General features: G+C 39.2%; 1 protein-coding gene across 6 annotated transcripts in view; it reads right to left on the reverse strand.

The window, feature by feature from the left end:
- Nucleotides 1-26,493, reverse strand: part of CD47 (CD47 molecule) — a 49,467-nt gene that overhangs the window by 6,596 nt on the left and 16,378 nt on the right. For 4 of the 6 annotated variants that reach the window (XM_062207658.1, XM_062207640.1, XM_062207632.1 and 1 more), the window contains exons 3-7: nucleotides 16,923-17,012; nucleotides 7,225-7,332; nucleotides 5,943-6,035; nucleotides 4,244-4,336; nucleotides 3,102-3,194 (exon numbers count right to left, since the gene is read on the reverse strand). In XM_062207658.1, the coding sequence (XP_062063642.1) occupies nucleotides 3,102-3,194; nucleotides 4,244-4,336; nucleotides 5,943-6,035; nucleotides 7,225-7,332; nucleotides 16,923-17,012 (477 nt within the window). Of the gene's footprint in view, nucleotides 1-2,013; nucleotides 2,061-3,101; nucleotides 3,195-4,243; nucleotides 4,337-5,942; nucleotides 6,036-7,224; nucleotides 7,333-16,922; nucleotides 17,013-26,493 lie in introns of all 6 variants that reach the window. The other 2 variants (XR_009867590.1, XR_009867591.1) reach the window with 1 other exon arrangement.

A 26,493-nucleotide genomic window follows, 5' to 3' on the forward strand; every position in this document is an offset into this window, starting at 1 on the left:
GTGGAGCTTTTAATTAACTTCTCTTACAGTGGAGGTACTTGGAGGGTAGTTTGTTCCTCACATCCAAACCAGTGTGGAGTACAAAGAGCTGGGAATGCATGTGCCTCACATTTAGCAGTCTCCCCAATAAACCAAGTGGAATTAGAGAACTTCATGGGGACCACCAACATAGTTACATGTATATACAGCTTACTTCAAACAAACCAGTATCAGTGTCAAGATCAACAAAGGAAAAAGAGAACTAGACAGCTATCTACATTTCTGATGGGTAATATAAACTGTCAGAGATAAGATTTTACAGTTATATTTTGAAGCTCATAAATTTATTTATCACAGTTACTATCAAGAACTGCCAAGTAATTCCCCTTTGTTTCCTAATAACGTTTAAAGGACAGTTTCTATGTTCTAATTCTCAGGTTCAATGACTGTTGCATTTGGCTAGCTCATTCTGAAACAAGAGATCTATAAACAGCGATCACAGTCAGCTGTGATCCCTCTAGTGCTAGAAAACTAAACTGTGCAGAAGGCAGTTTCACCTGAGTTAATCCTGTCCAGAAGGGCTACAACCCATGTAACCAACCGATGATTATGATGGATCTGCTGGAACCAGGGCCAAAGACACTGGCAACCATGATGTTTTTTAATCATAAGCCTGAAGCCATCCATATGTGCTTACTTGCAATCCTTTCTCTTCCCTGTAATACTTGACCTCATGCTATAAATGTAGTTCAAGGTTTTGAATTTTTCAATCATGCTTTATATAGTGATCGTAGATTTACTTCTCGTAAATAGTGGGCAAGAAAAGATCTTTGGATTTACATATATATAAATGGATTTACATATATATATATATATATATATGAGGGAGGAAGGGGAGGAGGGGGGGAGAGAGAGAGAGAGAAAGAGAAAGGAGGAAGGGGGAGAGGAGAGAGCAAGGCATCTCTATATTTCTGTTCTACTATATTATATTCCATACCTGCATCCCTGAGATGTGGTAAACATGGCTCTGATCACTACCATGCTGGTTTGTATCAAAACACTATTATATGCCCTTATACTGAACTACCTGGTGATGGTTCTTAAAAATGAACACCTATTGATCCTTATAACTAATGGATATAAACACTCCATACAAAACAACAAGCCCAAGTTTAGTGAGTTTGTCAGCTCCTTTTAAGCTTTTGTCTGCTGTCACATTTAAATCATTGTTCCTAGCCTTTTATTTTTTAAAATTAAGATGCTTCCAGTAAAAAGAAAAAAAATCCAGTATAGTTAAGAGATGGCTATAAAAAGTAAAAATCAAAATCCTACTCTTTAAAATAACAATTAAGGCTGCAAACTTAAACTTTGAAACAATGAATATGATAAAAGTTAAAATCCTCATACAAACATTAACACATACCTAGAGAGTATTTGAGATTTTTTTTTTAATTATAAGGATTCCATTGCATTTAAATCAGGACACAATCATTAAGCTTTTCTTTTTTTTTCTTTTTTTGACAGGCAGAATGGACAGTGAGAGAGAGAGACAGAAAGAAAGGTCTTCCTTTGCCGTTGGTTCACCCTCCAATGGCCGCCGCGGCTGGCGCACCGCGCTGATCCGATGGCAGGAGCCAGGTGCTTCTCCTGGTCTCCCATGGGGTGCAGGGCCCAAGCACTTGGGCCATCCTCCACTGCACTCCCTGGCCACAGCAGAGAGCTGGCCTGGAAGAGGGGCAACCGGGACAGAATCCGGCGCCCCAACCGGGACTAGAACCCGGTGTGCCGGCGCCGCAAGGTGGAGGATTAGCCTGTTGAGCCAGGGCGCCGGCCCATTAGGCTTTTCAAAAACAGAGCATGTGTAGTAAATGGAAATTATGTTGAAAACATTTACAATTTTTACTTCCTGAGACAAGCACTCAAATTTGCAGCCCTAATGTTAGACATATTCAGATTTGTATCATCAGATTATAAAAACAAAACACATTATTTTTTCTATTCTAGTACATTTTCTAAAGAGCAACTTTCTTGTACCTTTTCTCTTCTTGCCTTTCAACTGACCGAAGGTGTCTCTCTGAACTCTGGCATTAGATAAGTTGATGTGAAAAGTTAATTTAGAATATGCTCAAAATGTAAGTAAAACTGTACCAAATTCTTAACTTACTTAAGAGTGCACTTCATGTTAAACTATGATAAAGAAAAACTAATTTGGGGTACCTGCAGGGATTCCACTTTCATTTTCATTTCAATGGATAGCAGTGACATTTGTAATTACATGCTTTCACAGGCTTCTTCGGGTCTTAAGTCACAGAGAAGGAGGGAAAGTGAGGTCAAGGGGGGTGCAGCTATTACAATGCCTAGGCTGACTGCAGGCAGCAAAGCCAGACCTGAAGGCAGCTCTTCTTTGCGGATACGGGAGGCATGAGGAAGCACAGGAAATATGGGAGGACAATCCACATACTTAGGTCCCTGCCAACCATAGGGGAGACCCAGGTTAAACAAGGATTTATGTAAAATCCTGTCATTTGAAATTGGTAAGATTAAATGCAAAGATTAGAAACAATGAAACTCATTCCTCACTTGCTAGGAATTGATTTTAAGATAGTAAAACAGTAAATTTTAAAACGTAATGCTTTTATTATATAGGTTTTAACTAAAATGTTTGAAAGTCATATGCTGAAGGTCACTTGTTCTTCACCATTAACAAAACTGATAGATTTTGAATTTCAATTCCTATTTCCTTAGGGGTATCCATGTCTAAACAGTGCGCAAGAGGAATAGCAACTGACAAACAGGTGACACAAATGACAAACAGGTCTCTTCAAAAGCTCTACCATAGAAACAAAGGGACAACTAAAAATTCTTTTGTATTCATTTAAATGTATCCTTTTACACAGTATAAAAAATCTACACAGTTTAATAATAATCATTTTTAAAAAGTCTACAATACAAACTTCTCATTATTTCTTTAATAACCCCCAAATCATTCCAATTGTATGCTCTCATTTTTGGAGTTATCAATATATTCTTTGGTCCTAAGCTAGAAGAACCAATGAAAAGCCTTTTCTAAGTTATATATATGAGACTCTTGGCATGGGCCAACAAAAATAAGATTGACTTACCCACAAATTTCATATAAACTAGTCCAAGTAATTCTGCTAGAGCTATGATACCCAAACCTGAAATCAGAAGAGGGCCATGCACTGGGACACAGGCTGTAAAAACAAATGAAATTTTCTATTAGAAATAAATACAAAACAACCGAACCTTTAAAAAGAATCAACAATATAGTTGTCTGGCTGTCGAAACAATGAGCTCACAAGCAAAATACAGCCAGCCTTACTGGCGCAACATGGAAACCACTACTCTCACTGGGAGAAAAACGAGAGCTAAAAAAGAGAAGCTCACAGCAGCAAATGCTGGCAATTATGCGGAGAAGCAGGAACTCTCATTTATTGGTGGCAGTAATGTGGAATAGTACAGTCCTGCTGACACAGAGAGTTTGGCAGTTTGTTACACAGTTAAATGTATCCTTAACATACCCTGCAGTTGGTACTCCTTGATATTTACCCAGATGGAATTGAGAGCAAAAAACATGCACAGGGATGTTTATAAGAGCTTCATTCTTAGTCACAAAAAATTAAAGGCAATCAAGATATCCCTCAACAGGTAAATGCATAAACAAACTGGCATATCCACACACTGGAATGTTATTCAGCACTAAACAGTCAAGCCATGACAAGACATGGAGGAAACTTGAAGTCAATCTAAAAAGGCTACATACTGCATATTCCAGCTATAAGACATTCCGGAAAATGCAAACTACAGAGATAATGAAAACATTACTGTTGCTAAGATTTGGGGAGAGGGAAGGATGAACAGGTGGAACAGGAGGCACTTCTAGGATACTGAAACTGTTCTGTATCATACTACAATAGTGAGTACAAGTCATGATACATTTGCCATACCCACAGAATGTATTACACCAAGAGTGAACCATAATGCAAACTATGAACTGTGGGTGATAATGATGTGTCACGACTGGTTCCACTCTGGTGGGGGATGTTGACAGAGACTGTGGCTATGTAAGGTATAGCGAAAGGGCTGCGGGTAAAAGGAAACTCAGTACTTTCCATTCAATTTTGCTGTAAACCTAAGACTTCTCCAAAAAATAAATCTGTGTATTTTTTAAAAAGGAAGAAAGCAAAAGAAGAGCTCTGCCTAAGAGAAATCCAAAACCAGACTACAATGGATAAACCCTTACCCATGATACAGAGACACAGTCCGACCACTGCGAGGACGTAGCCCAGCACCTGAGTGATCAATATGGCAACAGTGAAGGAGGTCATCCCAAAAGCTGCAGGAAGGAAAAGGACACAACAGAAGCAGGCTGAGTATTTAGAAGCAATCGTTCTTCCTTGCTTTTGCAGCAATCAAGAATAACATCATCCTATGATGAAGGACTGACTGTGGAGTTCTGACACTTCCACACAAAAGTCAGCTCTAGACTGACACATTCAGCAGCTTTCTACTGTCATTCAGATGAGCTGGTCCGGGTAATTTTTACTCAAAAATCTTAGGACAATGTTGCTTTTACAACACTTGTGCATTTTACAAAACGGCTATTATGCATGGCTTCTCCACATGCACACAAAATTGCTCTGGGGGATAAAACCACTATGCAAACAAGTGATTGTGAACACCATGACCTCCGCCTTGTGCACCTGTGCTTTTGTAGTAAATTGATACCTCTCTAATGTATGGTAAACCAGAGAAGGCTGGAAGACAGGGTTAAATCTAACTCTTTTAACTAATGAAAATAGCTCAGTGGTTTAGTCTTGAAATGGAAAGAAAATTATATTGATTATAGTTAGTATCTCCACATTGTCTTTCAAAACTACAGTGTCAAGGTTCACAACAACTAAAAAATTACATTTCTATTTATAATTAATAACTCCATTTTGCAGAACTAGTCTTTTTAATGTAGATGTTTAGCAAATAAACAGAAAGGATGTGTTTAACATCTACTTAAAGATCAAAAACTGAAATCAGAAGATGAATATAATCTTTAAGAAATTATATAATAAAATTTTAAATATTGCTGATTGGGGGCAGGACTTGTGGCACAGTATGTTAAGCTGCCACTTGACATGCCCGCATCCCATATCTAAGACTCTGATTTGAGTCCTGGCTACTCTGTACAGCAAATGACGGCCTCAGTACTTGGGTTCCTGCCACCTATGTGGGAGACCAGGATGAACTTTCTGGACCCTGCTTTGGCCTGGCTCAACCCTCCTCGGCTCTTGTAGGCATTTGGGAAGTGAACTAGCAGATGGAAGATATGTTTCTTTCTCTCTCTCCCCATCACTCTGCCTATCAAATATATAAATCTTCAGTAATTTTTTTTTCTGACTGGCATCAAATACATATGAAAATGATGTCTTACCAAATAATTCAATGACTTAGAGATCTTAATCTTCAAATAACCTCTAAGAGTGGCATGGAAAATTTTTTTGTTTTGTCCCCCAAATTTGTATTTATATATTTGACACAGAGAGAGAGAGAGAGAGAGAGAGAGAGAGAGAGAGAGAGAGAGAGAGAATGCTCCTATCTGGCAGGTCACTGCTCAAACGCAGTAGTGACTGAGGTCAAAGTTGGGAATTCAGAATGCAATTCAGGTCTCCCAGGTGAGTGGCAGGAACCCAGTCATTTGAGCCACCAATTGCTACTTCCCAAGGTTTCAATTAGCAGGAAGCCAGATTCAGGTGTAGAGCTTGGACTCAAACCCAGGTACTCTAACATGGGATGTGGGCAACTTAACTGACAGATTAAATGCTGTCCCTGGAAAATCTTTTCAGTAAAACAACTTTACAGAGTTGTGAAATAATACAAGAATGTTTTCAACAAAATTGCTTTCTTATAAATGAAAAAGGTAGGAAAAATTACACTGGAATAATACCCACCTGTCATAAACACATTATACTGAAGTGATATTAATATCCCTGTAGAAATTACAATGAAACCAAGTCCAGAAGCATTCTTTATTGAATATTCACCTGTTAATAAATGAAAGCACTTTAAATATTTTCCTACATATTTCCTCCTTTTCAGGAAGTTAAAGTATTTAATATATTTACTGCATTATAATCTCAATGCTACTCTTAAAATACTGTGAAAGGTTTAAAGATGTTTCCCCAAACTTTCACACAAAATGAGTGTCTACATTTAGTTATTTAAAATTAAACGTAAGATATATAAATCTCAAAATTTAAGCCTCAACACGTTACAACTTCACATAGGTTCTATCTTGTTCTTAGTTCCTTTACAGAAATCTAGATGAGACCTGTAGTCACTTTTCAGCATTCCTTCATTTGCTATGTTCAGTCTGATCCAAAGCCCGGTTAATTGCTCTTTCAAGTTATCTTCTGTAATCATTCCCTTCCTTCCCATGCCCTCTCTAATTTCAGAGGTGGAATAGAACTACCAAATTTATGTTGTTCAACATTCACCTATACTGCATTTTTCACATAAAGCAACAGTGACATTCCTTCATCAACCACTATGAGTACCAGTCTGTCTTTGTTTTTCTTTCCACGTTCTGCAAACCCTGACTTCCCACTCACACTCCCATTTCCCAAATGCCACTGCCACTTCAGTCTTCATTCCCACATTCATTCCCATTTCCGTGTCGTGGCCAATGAAACCTGCCTTTGTGGGTTGAATGATGGCACTAAAGATATTCCCACTCTTGATCCTGAAGTACAATAGTGCCTTGCATAGGAAAGGAATACTGGGTTATATGGCACCAGATAGGGTTACGGAAGAATTCTGAACAGAGGAGCTTATCCAGGATTCTACTGGGGAGCCCTAATTGCATGTAACAGAGAAGCAGAGCAAGAGTTGACACAGACACAGGAAAATGACACAGAGGAGGTGAGGAGGCACTGCGACCTCACTGGAAGAGACTGGAGTTACACTGCCACAAACGAAGAATGCCAAGGACTGCTGGAAGACACCAGAAGCCAGACGAGACTAGGAATGGATTCTCTCCTACAGCCTGGAGAGGGAGTGTGCTTCTGATGACATCCCGATTTCAGGTTTATTGCCTCCAGAGTGGCAAGAGAATTTCTGCTATTTTAAACCACCCAGTTTGCCATAATTTGTTACAGCCCTAACAAATACAACATCCCCTTGGAATCCCTTCTTCTACACCCTGCATTCCCTCACAGTTACTGCACATCTTACCTGGGACAAAAAGGATGGCTCCAACAATGACAATTACGGTGAGTAGCAGGCCAGCAATAAGCAAAAGAATGATTTTCTTGTTCGTACGATTGGATTTATATTTAAGTGCTTAAAGACAAAACAAAGAGTTTTATGACGTCAGTCACAAGTGAAGCTGTTTTTGAAACTGATAAGAGGGCAGAGACAAACTGAAAACTCATTATACATAGATAATTTCTGAGCAGCAACTTATCAAATCATATGCTATGAAGGGTCACACCAGTATAAATATGGATGCTGATTGTACATTTTGTTCACCTAAAGTTGAAAGAATAAAGTTATATATACAATGGGCTTTCTCAATTGAGGCACTGTTAGCTTTGTGGGCTAGAAATATCTTTGGGGGCTGCTCTGTGCTACAGATGTCAATCAGAGTGTCTTTCTGACATTGCCAATGTGCTCTGATGAGCAAAATCACTCGAGATTGATAACACAACATGGACATAAATAATGTTGATGAGGAAAAAATTGGTTACACTCCACTTTATATAAAATTAATAAATCTAGGTATTTTGTTTTGAAAAACAGATTGAACTTGTACAATCACACCTTTATGAAATCCTGATGGAGGGAAAAAAGCATTACAGTTTTCAAGTAGAATATTTTAAAATAATAAACTACAAAGACTCAACAGGATCCATTATATATATTATTGTTTCTGATACAAGTTCTACTGTTAAATACCCAGTACTCTCCCTGGGGAAAAAACTATATAATGGTGAGCCTAAAATATCATTTCCTTTACTGTGTATCAACCTTCTCTGTTTTGATTAATATTACAATTAATTTTCACTAGGACATGACTAATTGCAATGTAAAAGCATTCTGAGTAGCAAGAAGAAATAGAGTGTAGGACTGAATTCTGCTATATGTCATCCACACATGAATATTCTCCATGTCAGTAATGAACGAGTGGCTGTCATAAAGGAAGAGATATTTAAAATACCATATTTATTTAGGATTTAGTTTTCTTTCACTAAATTGACATTAAATAAGATTAATAAACCCCAATCAATAAATAAAATGACTTTGATAAAATGTATTTTTTTTTGTATATTTTAATATATGCTGCAGCCACCTGAAGATTTTTTGATTTGCTATCTATCCATACTTCATTTATAACCTTAATTTTAGTCTCTTGAAAGGAGATGCAGGTAATAACCAATCCTTAAGCTGATTAACTGAAATCTACATGAGTTAGATGAGAGAAATCCAGTGCAATCACAGAGCATCCTAAGGCAACTGCCCCAAGTGTTTACTGGGTCTGTTAGCTCCAAGCAGCCTTGGAATTTATAAGACCACTACATAGCCAGATCCCTTCTTTATCATGAAGCACAGAGTTCTCACAGCTTCTGCTTTTCTAGGCTCCAATACTGACTGGAATGTAATTGATTGTATAGGTCACAAAAGGCACCCACACAGGAAAACAAACTTTCTATAGACACATGTCCTGTTTTCCATTTTAATCCCCTGTATATCATCATCTAAACAGAGTTTGAAAGTTCTGCAAAGACCTGCAGAATAGAGGCTGCTTCAAATGTATCTCCCAATCAATCAAACCTTCATAAGAGGTTCTCCCAGGGAAAATGCACAACATAAAGGAGCTCCTAAGATCAAGCAACAAGAATTTTCCCTAGAATACACTATCATTTCATGCGAAAAAGGCTGACTCATGCCATTCTTAACAAAAACAAAAGTTTGGACTGTCTATAAAATTCAACCCCTTCACACGTAGAAGAAATAGGAAAAAAATAATGTCAATGAGAGGAACAAAATAAACCACCACAAAACACTGCTTCAGACAGTGTTCTAGCATAAAATGTCCCTTTTCCTTTCAGAATAAGTACACTATACATTGGAGATCACTTTAGTTCCTGTTGATTGGTTCTCTACTAATTATTTTCAAGGCTATCTTAAACCTTTCCTTAAATTAAGCAACCATTTCTGACAAATACATTAGTGGGATCTACTTAAGTAAACATAGGTGATAAAAGAGTATCTCCATGTTTTCTTTTTTTTTAAAGATTTATTTATTTCTATGTTTTCTTGAGTGAATCCTTACAAAGAGTTTCCTTGGCTCATTTTCTTTGTTTACAGTGGCCACAGTTCAGCAGGTCCCACAGCAAGTGTGGGGAAGATAGCTTGTTGTTTGCCCAGTGGTCAACTTTCTCAGTGTAACTAATAGGCAAGGTATCTGGCACAGATGCCTTAGAGATAAGCTGGAGAACCTATGGTTGATGATCATTTCTTGTCCTTTTGTAAAAGGATTTATCCTTTTTTAAAATTTTTATTTATTTATTTATTTTGACAGGCAGAGTTAGACAGTGAGAGAGAGACAGAGAGAAAGGTCTTCCTTCCATTGATTCACCCCCCCAAATGGCTGCTATGGCCAGCGCGCTGCGCCAATCTGATGCCAGGAGCCAGATGCTTCCTCCTGGTCTCCCATGCAGGTGCAGGGCCCAAGGACTTAGGCCATCCTCCACTGCACTCCCGGGCCACAGCAGAGAGCTGGACTGGAAGTGGAGCAACCAGGACAGAATCCGGCGCCCCAACCGGGACTAGAACCCGGGGTACCAGCGCTGCAGGTGGAGGATTAGCCTAGTGAGCCGTGGCGCCGGCCAGGATTTATCCTTATTTATCAAATTTATCAAAACATGAAATGCAACAAAGAAAATAGATTCAAGTTATTCCCCCAAATATTTAGCATTAAGATAAACACAATTTGTTGTGTTCCTAACAGCAGGCTCTTATCAAATTTCTTGGTATGATTTTCTGGTTGGTTGTGAAGCCAAGCTATGCAATTTTAAAAATCGGCATGCTTTTAAAGATTCCCCTCAGCTACAACTACTGAAATCAATACACAAAATAAAACATGTGCAAAATAATGGTATTTACATTTTTAACAAGAAACTTAAAATGTAAGTGCTGCCTGGCACAGGAATACTGTGTATCAGGGGGGACAATAAAACATTTTTGTTAAACATTTAGGAATCCTAAAATTTTCCCTTTCATATCTGCTATAAAATAACTATACATAACAGGCTAGTTCTTAGAACCATGTTAGATTGGTTCATTCATTAGTTCTACAAATACTTATTTTGTATCTAAAATGTTCCAGGTCCTTTTTACTGGTCCAATTTAAGGAACAAGGAGATTAATCCAACGATAACAGACTGAACACTATATAGCTATGCAACAATCACTAACACAGCTAACAGTGAGCAAAAGACGAAAACACAAGGCCTGCATTGAGGACCTTCTGTCCCAATAGGTGAGGGTGGGTGCTTGAGAAGGGGTTTGTATGAGGGGTGAGGGTGTTATTCCCAGATCTTCTTCTCTCACTACAGAAAAGGTGAGAATCTACTGCGATCTAAGAGATATCATTTATTTCTATCATCTTTCAAATTCATGTGAATGAAGCAACAACATGTCCCTCTAGCTACTGAACAAACAGCTAACAATAGCAAGGTTTTCTAGTCTCTTGTAACTGATGGAGAGCACATAAGTAAGACAGAATATAGGTTGTCACTGATGAAATCTGCTGAAATTATGAAGTCAACATGGGGATAAAATCTAATCTACCATGCTAAGTTGTCATGATTCTGCGAAAACTGTATGTCATACACTCAACAGGCACACACAGACTGCAGTCCATCCAGCAAAACTCCCAAAGCCAAGGATGTAATGTTTGCTCAAAAACATGACATTTAGACAGTCCCTAGTCAAGTGATCAGTGAGTGAGTATAGAGGCATGGTGGTTAACCAGTGAGATATAATACATACAAAATTACTAATAAGCCATAAAGTAAGATAAGTGTTCGATTTTTGTATTATAGTACTGTTTTCTGATAACTCTAGCAAGCTAATTTTAGAATCTGTTGAGCTGTAAACCAGTATCGTATTCAATGAAGGATAAAGCACATCTAATGATTTTTCAAGTGAAATTAGAATTGCAAATTTTTAAATTATTTAAATTTAAATTATTATTTAAATTTTTAGACATTCATTTAAAATACTCATGCACACAAACAAATTTTGTGCAACTGGCATTAGAGAAAAATGAATATTAATACCAATTATAAGCTGGGTACTTGCTAGAAGGCAAGAAGAATAATTTTATAATAAACTTCATACACTATCCAACTTGCTTCAATAAAATGATTCTGTGAAAGTGATTACAGAGTAGACATCACATCTGAAGTCTGTAGGACCTAGAAATAAAAGAGCCCAGGCTTTGTGTAATAAGTGCTCAGAATATAAAAGATCAAAGAAAAGGATGTCCAACAGACTCATTTCTTTTTCCCCATTTCAAAGTTTCCCTGGCTTTGTAGAAGAGCTCACAATGTCACAGTACATATAGGCAGTTGGACAGCTGCATTTGGAAAGAGTCAGGTAAGTAGCAACTACATTTCTACAAAAGAGTAAAGTGCTGAGCTATAGCTGTGTTTGGTGCCTCCTCCAATAAAATCAGGTCATAACCACATTATTTAATAACACAATGTGGTCACTATGTGTACAGGATCAAGAGAAAATGCTGGGAGTTCAAGATTATCAAACAATTCATAGTAAACTTAAGAACAAAGTCCTGTATCAGGGGTCACCAACCAGATCACAGAATGACTACAATAATATTATGTCATTTTATCTTTGTGGATATCCATTTCCTAGTATAATTTAGTATATGTCATCATTTCTTAAGAATGATTTTTCTATCAAGAAACTGTTTGATTACTTTTTAAAAACGTGCTTTCGTTGACTATTTTCACTCTCAAGCTAGTCCTTAAATCTGAACTCAGGATCTCCAGGCTGTTGTGATGAATTTTTTTCCTTGAATTCCACCAATGTTTTCTACAGGAACAGCCTCTCAAATCCCTCTGAACAGTAACTAAAATCCATATGGAATAATCTTGAGTAAGGATGAGAAAGTTTAAAAGGAAATGACAAATATGTTTTCTGTGATATGTGGTAGTTAATACACAATACAAAAAAATGTTTGGGAATGAAATGGACATGGTGGTATGATTGCTGTTTTAGCCCTTGTTTATACTGCTGTGGAACTGTGCTCTTTCTACTTGTACTTTTTGAATATTATGGTTAGTGGTGAATTAAGCCTGTGAATATAGAGTGGATTGAAATTATGTCTTTGCAAAAACTGATGAGAGGAGGAGAGGGGAGGGTGGGCAGTGGGTTGGGGGAAGGGGAGGAGAGAAAGGGAAGTGTAGTTGTCTTCTTGTAACTGTACCTATAAAATGCATGAAACCTGTTCTCTTTATATTAATAAAAAAGGAAATGAAACATGCACAAATCTGAAATAAATTATAGAAGTGCTCATTTTGCATAGTTCTAACATGCATGAATTCCAGCTACCACGGTTTACACAAAACAAGTTCCCCCAAACACTTCAAATTTTAGTTATCACAATATATTAGCTGAGTAATGGCACAAAGTACGAATTTCATTGCTATCTCCTCAGTCTACAAATTGTCATGTATATAGTAGCTGTGCATCATGATCAGCACCGATCACATCACTTCTTTGGAGCCTGTTGGTGACTAGCCACTGTACATGCGTTACTCATGGACAGACAGCAAAGCATGCAGCTGTGTCACCTCCTTGTCTCCCAATGATAAATGCCTGTGATAGACAATAAAATGATGCAAGTGGGCAACAGAGATGAAAGAGCCACAGGCATGAAGAGACAGAATGCTCTATGAGAAATTCCAATAGACCTTAAACGAAGTAGTGGAAGAAACAGCGAGCGTGGGAATGTCGACACTACTGCTATGCAGTAGGCTCTCGAGATGCAACCAGAGGAACTCAGTGAAGGTGACCCTATCGGCACACATAAGGGGACAGTAAGGAAGCTGCAACGGGAATGAAGACGCCTTAGAGGGAATGACTCTGGCAAACAAACGAAAACATAAACTTCAGATAAAAAGAACTCTTGGAGATATTTCATAATATTGAGAGTGAGTACATAAGATAAAATGATGGAAGCTGATACAAACTTAGAAAGGGAGATGATAGGGGCTGGTGGTGTGGCATAGCTGGTTTGGCTGCCACCTGTGACACCAGTATTCTCTGTGCTGGCCTGAGGCTGCTATGCTTCTGATCTGGCTCCCTGCTGATGTGCCTGGGAGAGCAGTGGCAGATGGCCCAAGTGCTTGGGCCCCTGCACCCATGTGGGAGACCGGGAAGAGGCTCCGGGACCCAGGCTTCAGCCTGGCCCAGCCCTGGCTGTTGCTGCAGCCATTTGGGGAGTGAACCAGCAGTTGGATGGTATCTTCTCTCTCTCTCTCTCTGTCTCTCCCTTTCTCTGTAACGATTGTTATCATCGTGGGTGTAACATACAGAAACATAACCAACCAACATGTAACTGAGCAGGTGGAAAATACAAGGGCTCTCCTGTCTGGTGGAACATCCACACCAGACCAGGAGACCTCTTCTGAAAGTCACCAAAAGAAAAGTGAAGACTAGGATCTATGACTGTCTTAAAGATGTGACACAAGGCACAGGACACAAAGACACACATACTTCTCCCTCACTGAAATGGTTGAAATGTGAGTGCTGTATGGCCAGGGAGACGTGTGCTTCACCTCCACATCTCAAGCACTTAGGCCAGTGCCTTGCCATAACCAGGCACCCTGTTAATAGCTAACTGTAGAACAAAGAAATCATGTCAACATGCTCCACTGTCAATAGCAATGTCATCTAACCAGTGGTCTATCACATAAATGTTCATTCCTCAAGATGGCCCAAGTGTTTGGGCCCTGCACCCCATGGGAGGCCAGGAGAAGCACCTGGCTCCTGCCTTCAGATCAGCGCGGCGCGGCGGCCATTGGAGGGTGAACTAACGGCAAAAGGAAGACCTTTCTCTCTGTCTCTCTCTCTCACTGTCCTCTCTGCCTGGAAAAAAAAAAGTTCATTCCTCAAGAAAAGGAAATTCTCAAAATAAATTCAAGATGTTGGAGGAGGTACTTGGTAGTGGTAAATAGTACTGGTTCAAAGGGCAGGCACTGGGCCTAGCAGTTAAAATGCTTGAGCAACTTGTGCCATCTCAGGGAGCCTGGGTTAAATACTGGGCAGCAATGCCGGCGCCGCGGCTCACTAGGCTAATCCTCCGCCTTGCGGCGCAGGCACACTGGGTTCTAGTCCCGGTCGGGGCACCGATCCTGTCCCGGTTGCCCCTCTTCCAGGCCAGCTCTCTGCTGTGGCCAGGGAGTGCAGTGGAGGATGGCCCAAGTGCTTGGGCCCTGCACCCCATGGGAGACCAGGAGAAGCACCTGACTCCTGCCATCGGATCAGTGCGGTGCGCCGGCCGCAGCGCGCCTACCGCGGCGGCCATTGGAGGGTGAACCAACGGCAAAAGGAAGACCTTTCTCTCTGTCTCTCTCTCACTGTCCACTCTGCCTGTCAAATATAAAAAAAAAAAAAAAAAAAATACTGGGCGGCAGCTCCCGACTCGTTTCCTGCTAACATGGACCCTAGGAGGGAACAGCAGTGTCTCAAGTAACCGAGTTCCTGCTACCCATTTGGGAGACCTTGCCTGCATTCCTGCCCCTCTGCTTCAACCCCTAATGCAGCATAGCCATTGTGGGCATTTGCATAGTGAGCCAGCAGACTCTCTGTCAGTGTCTCATTGCCTCTCAAATAAAAACAATAAAAATTATCCTAATACAAAAATGAAAACGAAAACAGAATGTTTTTTCACTCATCAAATTAGCAAAGATTTTAGAACGGTAATAGGTATTCTCATCAACAACAGTTGATACAATGTTTCTGGAGAACATTTACCCAGGGTGTGTCATGAGGCATACAATTTCTCTGCCACTAGGAGGATTCCATATATTTAGCAGTTACTTTCATAGTATCAAAAACATTGGAAACATCCCTAACATCCACAAAGATGAGAGTTAAGTAAATTATAGAACATCCATAAAAGTAGAGCACAGGCAGCTATAACAAGATTTCTAAAGACACAGGGGGAAAATCAGGATGTGTAAGTATAGAAACTACATGAATTAATTTATGTCTTCTATTTTTAAAGACACATAACAAAACTGAATGAAAAAGACAGAAAGGGAAGCAGGAAATTCACTAGCAAACACCAATAGTTTGTTTCTAGGTTTGGGGACCCCAGATGATTTTAATTTTATTTTTTCGATAACTTCCTATATTGTATAAGGTATCTTAAAATGATATGCACAAATGTCCTTCTGTTACTGTGAATTCTACATCCATGATCCAACCAACTGAAAATTGAAAATAATAAAAAAATGCATCTATACTAAGCATGTACAGACTTTTTCCTCATTATTATTCCATAACAATATAGTACAGCAACAACTTATAGCATTCACATTGTATTATGTGTAATCTAGAGATGATTTAAAGTATATTAGAGGATAGGCACAGCTTACATGTAAATAATATGTCATTTTATATAATAGACTTGAGCATCCCCAGATGTTGGTATCTGAGATGGGATCTGGAACCAATTCCCTACGTATAATGAGGATGGCTCTATTACTATTTTAAATCAGAAAAAAATGTTGCTAATAGTAAACATTCATTCTTGGTCCATTCCACTAAAAATAATGTCCCTTATGATAATGCTGTTATCAGCAAACTTGTATCAACTCAGATTTAACAAACTACAGTAATGTGAAATAATTTCATGAACTTAGAAACCCTGCCCAAATCACATGACAGCCCTTAAAGCCAAAGTCTGCCAACATGGTTAAAAGCTTCTAGAAGATTCATGCAGTATACATTAGGCCAATCCACTGTGGCATTTTACTGAAGGTTGCAAAATAAATGAAATCAGCATTATTTACTCCCTGCCTGTAGAGATGTTTACTGGTCTTCAATGACTGTTTCAAGGTGCTTTGGGGGAGAGTAGGAATAAATCTTACATTTTAAATGTTTAACTGCTTATTCAGACTGCTCCTCAGAACTTCACAAATTTAGGAAATTTTTTACCAAACCAGCATGGAAATATTGAGTGTAAACATAAACTAGAATGCATATTCCCTATTTAGCTCATAATATTAATTCTGTATTGTTTGTGCCAGATCTGACACAGCATCAAGAGCTGCCCTCAGAGGCTGGGGTACACGCTTATTACAGGGAAGCAAGATAAGAACACAACTCTCCTGTGGTTGCTAGGCCACAGATCTGCACAGCGAGGATGATACAACACAGTTCAAACTGGGTTTTCCCAGGGGTGAACATACACACACAAGAATTCAAACTGAGAACAGAAAGAGAAGGGAATCTGTACGCTCCAGAGTATAGTATTCTCTCTAAACACTGATGTAGTCTGTGACTATCAGCTTTCCAAATGGCATAATATGTGTGTAAACATTTGATAAATATTAAAATATATGAATTTAAGGAAGTATTACCAGCATTCACACTATTGATTCTTAAGGGATTAAAAAAATAATAAAAAACCACCTTCTTGGGAATTCAAATGGAACTATATAAAAATATGAGGGGCAATAGATATACTCCTATAAGATGATTAATATTCAAATTGCATATTCTTATTTATCACAGTAATATTTCCTAATACAGTTTAAATAATATCACTGAAGTAAATTTCTCCTAGAAATAAGTTTCATAATTAAAACATAAATAAAAATAGGAATACTTACTTAAAATCCCAAACTGTCCCCAGAACAGAAGTATAGCCAAAATTGGGAAAATAACAATGAGAATATTTTCATTTGGAGAAAACCATGAAACTGAGGAGAAAGAAAAAAAATTACACAATTAATATATATGTATACTATAATCACTTTAAATCCTGCCAGCTTACTATAACATATTTTATTGTGGAGACGTAAAACAAAAATAGCTCACTAAAGCCATGGTCTTAATTTATATACGTACACACACAAAAGTTACTTTCAAAAATTTTTTGCATCAAAACAAACTTACCTTTGAAGTCCATTTTCTGTGAACCTTTTGAAGTATCCTCAGAGAATAAATTTTATTTATGAAACAAAAAGCTACAGTTCATTATTTTTTGTCCTAAACTATGCATTTTAACTACTACATTTAACTACTACATTTTAGGGAAGGAGGTGCTACAACACAGTAGCTGAGAACAGGGCTCTGTGGCTACCCTGCCCTGGCTTCAAACTCTATTCTAAATTACCATCCGTGTAAACCTGCATAACGTGAAACACCTCTCTGCTTTTCAGGGACCTCAATGGCTGCAGCACAGCACCTACACATTACAGGATGCTTGTGACTACTGTAAAGGACTTCAAGCAAAGCTTGGCACTTACCAATTATTATGATGTGTTCCGATGTTGAATACCTGTTTGTGCAGAGTGCCAAGAATTTGCCTTCCAGCAGCCATGATGGGTTCCTGAAAGGACTGACTCAGCGGACGTTAAGTGAGGAAGCTGTCCTATGAGGTTCCCTCTCCCTACTGTGACTAACACTGAGCTAGAGGAGCCCTGATTTCCCTGTCCTGAATCTGGAAGAGAAGACTTGCTCAAGGAGAATTAAGCTTTGAAAGGATCATTACTCTGTTAAGTAACATGAAGGGCTTTAGGTTGTTAAAGAATTGGTTATTAAGTAGGCCGCATGTTACTTACATGGTGAAAATAACTGCCATACATCCCATACAAAGGACACTGAGATATAAAAACTTCAAATAGGATTTGTTGCAAACTTTAAAGACTGCATCTTATAAACCCATAGAACCATAATTTTCGTAATGAAATTTCTTCTCTAACAATAAAGCTAAGTGAATGCCCTGAAAGTGATTTGAAGTCTGCCTGCAGTGGTGGCAGGGGCTGGACGGTTTGAAGGGCACTTCTGAATACTGCCCCAGCCAGCACTGGCATTCCTCCAAAGTCAGCAGGACTCACCTATTCCCTGGAATCGCTCACTGCCCTGCATGAAAGGAACTTCCTGCCTTCCACCCAGTACCAACAGTCATATATTTCTTGTGTTAAGCTTGTAAGGTTAAACCCTGGTAAAATGCTTACATTAATCCCCAGAATATAACGTTATAAACCCTATCTTAGATACATTAGCTTTTCAGAATCTAGTGTTTTTACCCTGTTCATAGTAGAGACTCAGTACATTGGCATTTGAAGGTTACTACAGTCATAAGACAGTTCAGTGAGTGTGTGCAAAATGCTTTTTTTGATACTCTTTGGTTATAGATATCCACCACAAGACAGATATTTTTAGATATTCAGAATCAATACCTTAATTTCCAACTGGATAACTGAACATTTCCTATATAAAAGAAAATCCTCTTCAATCCTCAGCCTAAAATCCTACCAGGCAAAATTTTGTGAATTATGCTTAGGTTTTTGTATATGATGCCCAAAGGATCTGGCAAAAGCTCTATGAGATTAAAACTATGCTTAATCAATTTATTTTCTTTTCTACTTCTATTATTTTGATTTGCATACATTAATTCCTCAAAATCCTCGTGATAACCATATGAAGAGTTAAATCCTTCCTTGCAGCCGAAGAAGCCAAGGCACCATGAATTCCAGACCTTAAGCATTTTACATTTTCATATCCCAAACTTATTCCTGATACCTGTCACCTCAGTGTCGTCCTCACACCTCCCCTCTCAGTTGCCACTTCAGTAGTTGTAACTGAACTTTTCCACTTGCTCAGGCAAAATCCTGGGAGTTACTTACAATTGGCTCCTTGGTTTCTCTCATGTCCCACATCGAAACAGGAATCAAATCCTGCTGGCTCCACCTACAGCTATTATCTTACCTCACGTTAAAGATGAGCTAGGGGCTGGTTAAACCCACTGCCTACAGTGCCAGCATCCCATATGGGCGCTGGTTGAACTCCCAGGTGCTCCACTTCCGATCCAGCTCTCTGCTATGGTTTGGGAAAGCAGCAGAGGATGGCCCAAGTCCTTGGACACCTGCACCCACATGGGAGACCGGGAAGAAACTCCTGGCTCCTGGCTTCAGATGGGCTCAGCCCCAGCTGTTGTGGCCATCTGGGGAGTGAACCAGTGGATGGAAAACCTCTCTCTCTCTCTCTCTCTCTCTGCCTCTGCCTCTCTGTAACTCTGCCTTTCAAATAAATAGATAAAGCTTTAAAAAAAAAAGATTAGCTAATGAGGACACGTTCCTCTACTGGCATCTGCTGTACACAACAAAATAAATTTTAGGATGTATGGCTGGCGCCGTGGCTTAACAGGCTAATCCTACGCCTTGTGGCGCTGGCACACCGGGTTCTAGTCCCGGTTTGGGAGCCGGATTCTATCCCGGTTGCCCCTCTTCCAGGCCAGCTCTCTGCTATGGCCCGGGAAGGCAGTGAAGGATGGCCCAGGTGCTCGGGCCCTGCACCCCATGGGAGACCAGGATAAGCACCTGGCTCCTGGCTTCGGATCAGCACGATGCGCCGGCCGCAGCAGCCATTGGAGGGTGAACCAACGGCAAAAAGGAAGCCCTATCTCTCTCTCACTATCCACTCTGTCAATAAATAAATAAATAAATAAATAAATTTAGGATGTATTAATAGATGCCATTAGTAAAAACAAGAGATGTATTTGACCTTGATCTGACCACTCATTTTCTCTTATTCCATACATATTCATTGTAAGCCCACCATGGGGAGTTCCCTTTCTAGGCACTTGAAGGCCCAGCAATGAACATGGCATTGTGACCCTGAGCTTGGGGAAGGGGCAAGTGCTCTGGGGAAAGGAACTGAAACTGAGCCTTGGGAAGAAAGGAGTCTGTCACCTGAAGACTCAGAGGTACAGGTGACAAAGGAACAGTAAGTTCAAGGAGACAGGAGACGGCCACAGTGACTAGAATTCAGGGATGCAAGATTAGAAAAGAGGAGTAGGGTGAGAGCAGATCGGTCCTTACAATGTGTTAAGGAAGTATGGGTTTTATTCTAACAGCAACGAGAAATGGTTCGCACGCTTCAAACAGGGACGAAAAATGACCTGACTCATAAAATCTTCTTTGGCAGCCATGTGAAGAATGGATCACAGGGAATCAGGACTTGTCAGAAAGGTACAGCAGCAATCAGATTTTGGAGGGCAAAGGATGTCAAGAAATGCAGCCGTGAGCTGTTAAACTCAACACATCTAAAGAAGCAACAGGAAATTGCTTCCAGGCAAGGTGACTAGAATGAGGGTCCTGAAATCTTGAGCATTGACTGAAGGAATTGTAGTGTTTTACCATAGAGAAGGCTGAATTTGGGAGAAATACTACAGCTTTTTGAGTGAGTGAGGAACAACAGGGAAGCAAATGTTAGCTTGATTTAAGAAAGAACTTTAATTGCCTGATACCTGCAATCCTTTAGGAAGTAACAGTGTCTCTTCATACCAAGCCTTTAGATAAAAAGTTTGAATGGTCAACTTCCTGGGGCAGGAAAGAAGTAATTTGTCAATTAGATAATGAAACAGACTAGATGATTACAAGAATCTATGCAAAAATAATGACATAAAAGAGGAAATTTCAATGACAGTGGGATTATTGAATGAAATATATTATCATCTAAGTGACTCTTACAGAGCTTATCTGTATCACATGTGGGCTTATTCAGGCTTCACATACTCTCCCTCTCACTACCACCCCAACATTTTAACACTTTCCCTGACAGTAAGTATGCATGGAGTATTGAGCCGTCCAGCAGTATCTCAATTTGAAATCACTTTGGGTAAAAGGGTTAATAAACAGAATCTATAAAGAGCTCAAGAAATTCAACAACAACAAAACAAATTTGAATAGCCTTTGTCTCAACTATTGAGGAACAGTTTTCCTTTTGTCATCATACTGTTTGTTGAACCTTTACTTAATATAGCATTAATCTTACAAGTATAAAGTTAATTGAAAATAGACCTTGTAAAAAATAAGAACGGGAATAGAAGAGGGAGGAAGAAGAAGGGTGGGAGTGCAGGTGGGAAGGGCGGGTACAGTGAGAAGAATCACTGTGTTCCTAAAGCTGTATTTATGAAGTGCATGAAATTTGTATACCTTAAAATAAAAGGTTTCTGGGGAAAAAAAGAATTGGAAAAAAAAAGAAATGGGCAAAGGACTTGAACAGGCATTTTCAAGAGAGGAAATTCAAATTGCCAAAAGACACTTGAAAAAACAGTCAGGATCACTGGCCACCAGAGAAATGCAAATCAAACCCATAATGAGGTTTCACCTCACCTCCATTAGAATGGTTCTCATATAGAAATCAACAAACAAATGGTGGCAAGGATGTGGAGAAAAAGGTACTCTAATCCACTGCTGGTGGAATGTAAACTGGGGCAGCCACTGTGGAAGACAGTATAGGAATACCTTAGAAATCTGAATATAGACCTACTATATGATCCAGGCATCCCACTCCTGGGAATTTACCCAAGGGAAATGAAATCAGCATCTGAAAGAGTTATCTGTACCCCCATGTTCATTGCAGCACAATTCAAAACAGCTAAAATATGGAATCAACCCAGATGTCCATCAACTGTTGACTAGATAAAGAAATTACGGTGTGTATAAACACTACAAAGTACTACTCAGCTGTAAAAAAAAAATGAAATCCTGTCTTTTGCAGCAAAATGGATGCAACTGGAAACCATTATACTTGGTGAAATAAGCCAGTCCCAAAAAGAGAGCTATGTTTTCCCTGATCTGGGGTATAGAATACCTAAAATGTAATGTATTGGAGTGAAATGAATATTTTGAGATTCAATGATTGTTTACAGCCCTTGTTTCTACTGTTGAGGAACAGTATTTATTCCATGAGTATAAAGTAAACTGAAAGTAGACTGTTGTAAAAATTAAGACTGGAAATAGGAGAGGCAAGAGGAAGAAAGGTTATAGCAGGGTGGGAGGGAGAGTAGGGCGGGAAGTATCAGTATGTTCCTAAATCTGTATATATGAAATATACATGAAACTTGTATATATTATATACAATTAAAAAAAAAAGAGAAATTACTGTGGGAAACTTCTACCAGGGTTCACCTCCTGTCACTGACATGAACACATGACCTTTCTAACTTGTTTTGGTAAGAGAAGTTTGAGGATCAGTGAATTCTGTATTTAAGAATCAACTGATATTCTGGGGAAAACTCCAACATTTTATGTGAAACTACACATGTGCTTATTAAACTACCAATTTGTTACACAGAATTGTAAGATTATGTTAAATCTTGTTCCCTGAGGGAAAGTGAGACAAGATACTTCTCTAAGACCCTTTCAACTCTAAGTTTCTGTTGCACTAAAAATCTGAATAAAGGTCAAAATAGACTATGAACAACATCAGATATTTTTCCATCTCAGGATTAATAAAGATAATCCAAAGTTAATCACTACTGAAAAGGCAAAAAAATGATAGTAAGAGGGTGTGGTCTGTGGATAAGTGTTTAAGTTTTGCTTTCAAGCCCAAGTGTTAATGAAATCTATGAACTCAGTTCTCTTAGCTCTCTGTACAGAAATGGGACAACTTGAAAACAGGAAGGGTCCACAGGACTTCTACACACAGAGAACACCAGCTTCCACAGGAGACAATCACAATACAATTCATGCACTGAAATCAAACCGAATTTTTACTTGGTGATTCAAGATTGTGAAGATTCAAGATTGTAAAGATCACTTCTTCAATGTATTTATCAGCTAGTCTATAGTCCTCAGTTACTTAATCAAACCCTCAATTCTAAGGTGGCCCCCCAAATCCTGCTCCCTAAAATAAATACCTTCTGTAATTCCCTCCTCTTGTGTATCAGTGAGACAAAATATAGGCTGGATTTCATTCCAATGTTGATGTCATGTCACCTGGAAAAGGGAATTTGCTGATATAATTAAGATCCTCAATCAAGTGTCTTTAAGAAGGGGTGGGAGGGATTATCCTGTAGGTAGACAGAGCTGACCTAAAAAAGTGATCCTTTAAGAGTGTTTGGGCTCTTCCTATCAAGATAGATTCAACATGTGAGAGACTCAGCAAGAAGATCTTCCTTTACTGGCTTTAAATACACAGGGACCATGTGGCAAGGAATGGGTGCAACTCTAGGAGCTGAGAGAAGTCCCTGTAGACACTCAGCAAAGAAACAAGGACTTCAGTCCTGCAATCACAGGGAACAGATTTAGGCTTTGATTCTGTGAGCCTGGAATAGGACCCTTGCCCCCAGGTGAGAATACAGTCTGGCTGACAGATCTGTCACACTATGATCAGAGCTGGTGAACAAGTGCTGTTTTAGGCTGCTATGTTTACGGCTATTTATGATTTTTTTTAAGATTTATTTATTTGAAAGTAAGAGTTATACAGAGAGAGAGGAGAAGCAGAGAGAGAGAGAGAGAGAGATAGAGGGGTCTTCCATCCAATGGTTCACTCCCCAATTGGCTGCAACGGCCGGGGCTGAGCCGATTGGAAGCCAGGAGCCTGGAGCTTCCTCCGAGTCTTCCAGGTGGGTGCAAGGGCCCAAGGACTTGGGCCATCTTGTACTGCCTTCCCAGGCCACAGTAGAGAGCGGGATTGGAGGTGGAACAGCCGGGTCTTGAACTGGCGCCCATATGGGATGCCAGCGCTTCAGGCCAGGGCATTAACCCACTGTGCCACAGTGCCGGCCCTTGTTTATGGCTATTTGTCACACTACACTAGAAAACTAATACAAGAATCTTACAATGTCTTCATGTCATTGTTAGGAATGGAATGTGCATAATGTTGATGATGGAAATGGCAACTCTGCTGAACTTGAATGGACTTTTTAAAACAAAACAGCTTACACACAGAAAAAAATGAATTTTAAGCTTCTATATTTTTATATCATTAATAGAAATACTAATAACTAATTTTATAACTGCTATTATTTGTATTTAGTATCTGGTTATTTACAATGTATTATTATATGAATCATATACCATGATGGTAAGGGTACTTGCTTTTGAAGCCATAGAGATCTGGGTTAAAATCCTGGGTATGAATCTGTTCTTGACTCTTTTTAGCTTCCTCATTTTTTAAATGGTAAGACCTACTTCTCTCTACAAGAGTTCTTAAGAAGATCACAGGACATATTATACTGAACACATCTGGATGGGCTCAAACAAATGTTAGATATACAAAGTATCTTAGAGTGTCTCATGTATTCAGCCCTCGTGCTCTTAAAAAAACTCAAAAAAAAAACCCCACAAAAAATGGTCACCACTACCTGAATCCATTAAGTGTAATTCAACTATTCTGAGCAATTGCTATTCCTCATTTATGCCTATATTTGGGGGAAAAATCCCCACAACCTAGAAAACATAGTTCCTAATGCCTAAATCCCTAAAGCACATTATGGGAAAGTATCAGTACAGCAAATCTGTATTCTACAGTTACACTGCTGATGAGCAAAGTTTGCAATTCTTTGAAAACTAAGAATAATCTTAGCATGTAATTTAATAACTGTAGTTTTAGAAATTTACCCCTGAGAAATGTAAACTATGTCTACATAGGAACTTGTAAACAATTGTTCACAGCAGCTTTATTTTTAATAGCCAAACTGGAAAATACTCAACCTCAAAAGGTGATATATGGTATGATTCCTCTTATATGAAATTGTAAAAATGGCAAAACTATAGAGGGAAAATTAGTGCTTGCCAGGTTAGGGGCAGTGGGAAGTGGAAGGTGTGCCGATGAAAGATTAACAGGAGGGAGATGTTTGGGTTGATGGAATAGGTCTATATCTTGATTGTGATGTTAATTATGCAACAATATTATGTGATAAAATCATAGGGACCCATACACAAACTGTGCTACAGCGAATGCCTTACGTTTAATACTGTGAGGTATTTACTTAAGAGGTAACCACTGGGGAAGAGTGGGTGTAGAGCATGGGCCAACTATCTTGACTCTTCCTGTGAATCAATAATTACTTCAAAAAGTCAAAACTGATACAAAGCCAAGTATCTTAAACCTCTAGTAAATTTTTCTCCATTCTTCATAATGAAATGCTGTGTTCCAACTTTAATGGGCCAAAACAGAACTTGAGCTCATATTTATACATAATATTCTGAATCAATGAAAAATACAACCCTCACATGCAAAACTGTAATTGTCATTTCCATTCATCTTCATTCTGTCTTTTGGCTCCCAAGTTGTCCCTCAGCATTACACATTATCCTCCAAAGTTATTGTTGTCCCATGTCTTCTTTTATTCCCATGAGACTACATCCCCATAAAGAATTTTAATTAAGTATTACATTATCTAACTACAGTCAGTTCTAGTGCATATGACTGGGTAGAGCTCTCCTAAAGATGTACACTGACGGAAAAAAAATTCCTTAGCCTAAATTAACATCAGTGGTCAAAGTTACAATGTGGGTGATATTTAAGCAGAAAAGCCATTTCAATCCTCCTTCCCTACTGTGCCACCCCCTACCCATTCCTCTGTGCACAAGAAACACACAAGTCTGCAGATCAGCTTCAGCAACTTGATACTCTATTTCATTGCCCTAACATTCATGAAAACAACTACTGTAGTAACGAACTTTGGTTTCCAAAGGACATGGTTCTCATTATACTTGGTAGAATACATAAATGCAGGGGCCGGCACTATGGTGTGGCAGGTTAAGCCACTGCCTGCAGCTCCAGTATCCCATACAGGCAGTGGTTTGAGTCCCAGATTTTCTACTTCTGATCCAGCTCCCTGCTATGCACCTGGGAGACCAGCAAAAGACAGCCAGGTGCTTGGACCCCTGCACCCATATGGGAGGCCCAGAAGAAGCTCTTGGCTCCTGGCTTCAGCTTGACCCAGCCCCAACTGTTGCAGCCTTTGGGAAGTGAACCAGCAGACAGAAGATCTCTCTCTCCGTGTCCCACCCTCTCTCTCTCTCTCTGTTAACTCTGCCTTTCAAATAAATAAAATAAATCTTAAAAGGAAGAATACATAAGTGCAAACATCTATTTTCATCCCCTTCTTGAGTATGAGACAATGTGGACTCAGTGAAGTACCAGCTCAGGATCAGAGATGAAAACCAAGCTGCTAAATAAGGGCTTTGACTCAATCTCTTCATTCCTAACCCAAAGCAACGTCAACAGACTAATCACCCAATTCCCGATACAGTAACAAGAATGTCCTAACAGTGAAAGCTAGAAGAATAGAAAGGAAAGAGGGGATCCAACTGATAGGTTCTGATCCCATTGGGAGCAGAGGTTCCAAAGTGTAGTCAATCCTGAGATCAATAATATGCCTGGCGATTCTAACTAGAACTTTCAAAATGGAAAGACAGAATGTCTTTGTGGGTGGCT

The sequence above is a fragment of the Lepus europaeus genome, chromosome 2, assembly GCF_033115175.1.
Source record: "Lepus europaeus isolate LE1 chromosome 2, mLepTim1.pri, whole genome shotgun sequence".
NCBI classification, from domain to species: domain Eukaryota; kingdom Metazoa; phylum Chordata; class Mammalia; order Lagomorpha; family Leporidae; genus Lepus; species Lepus europaeus.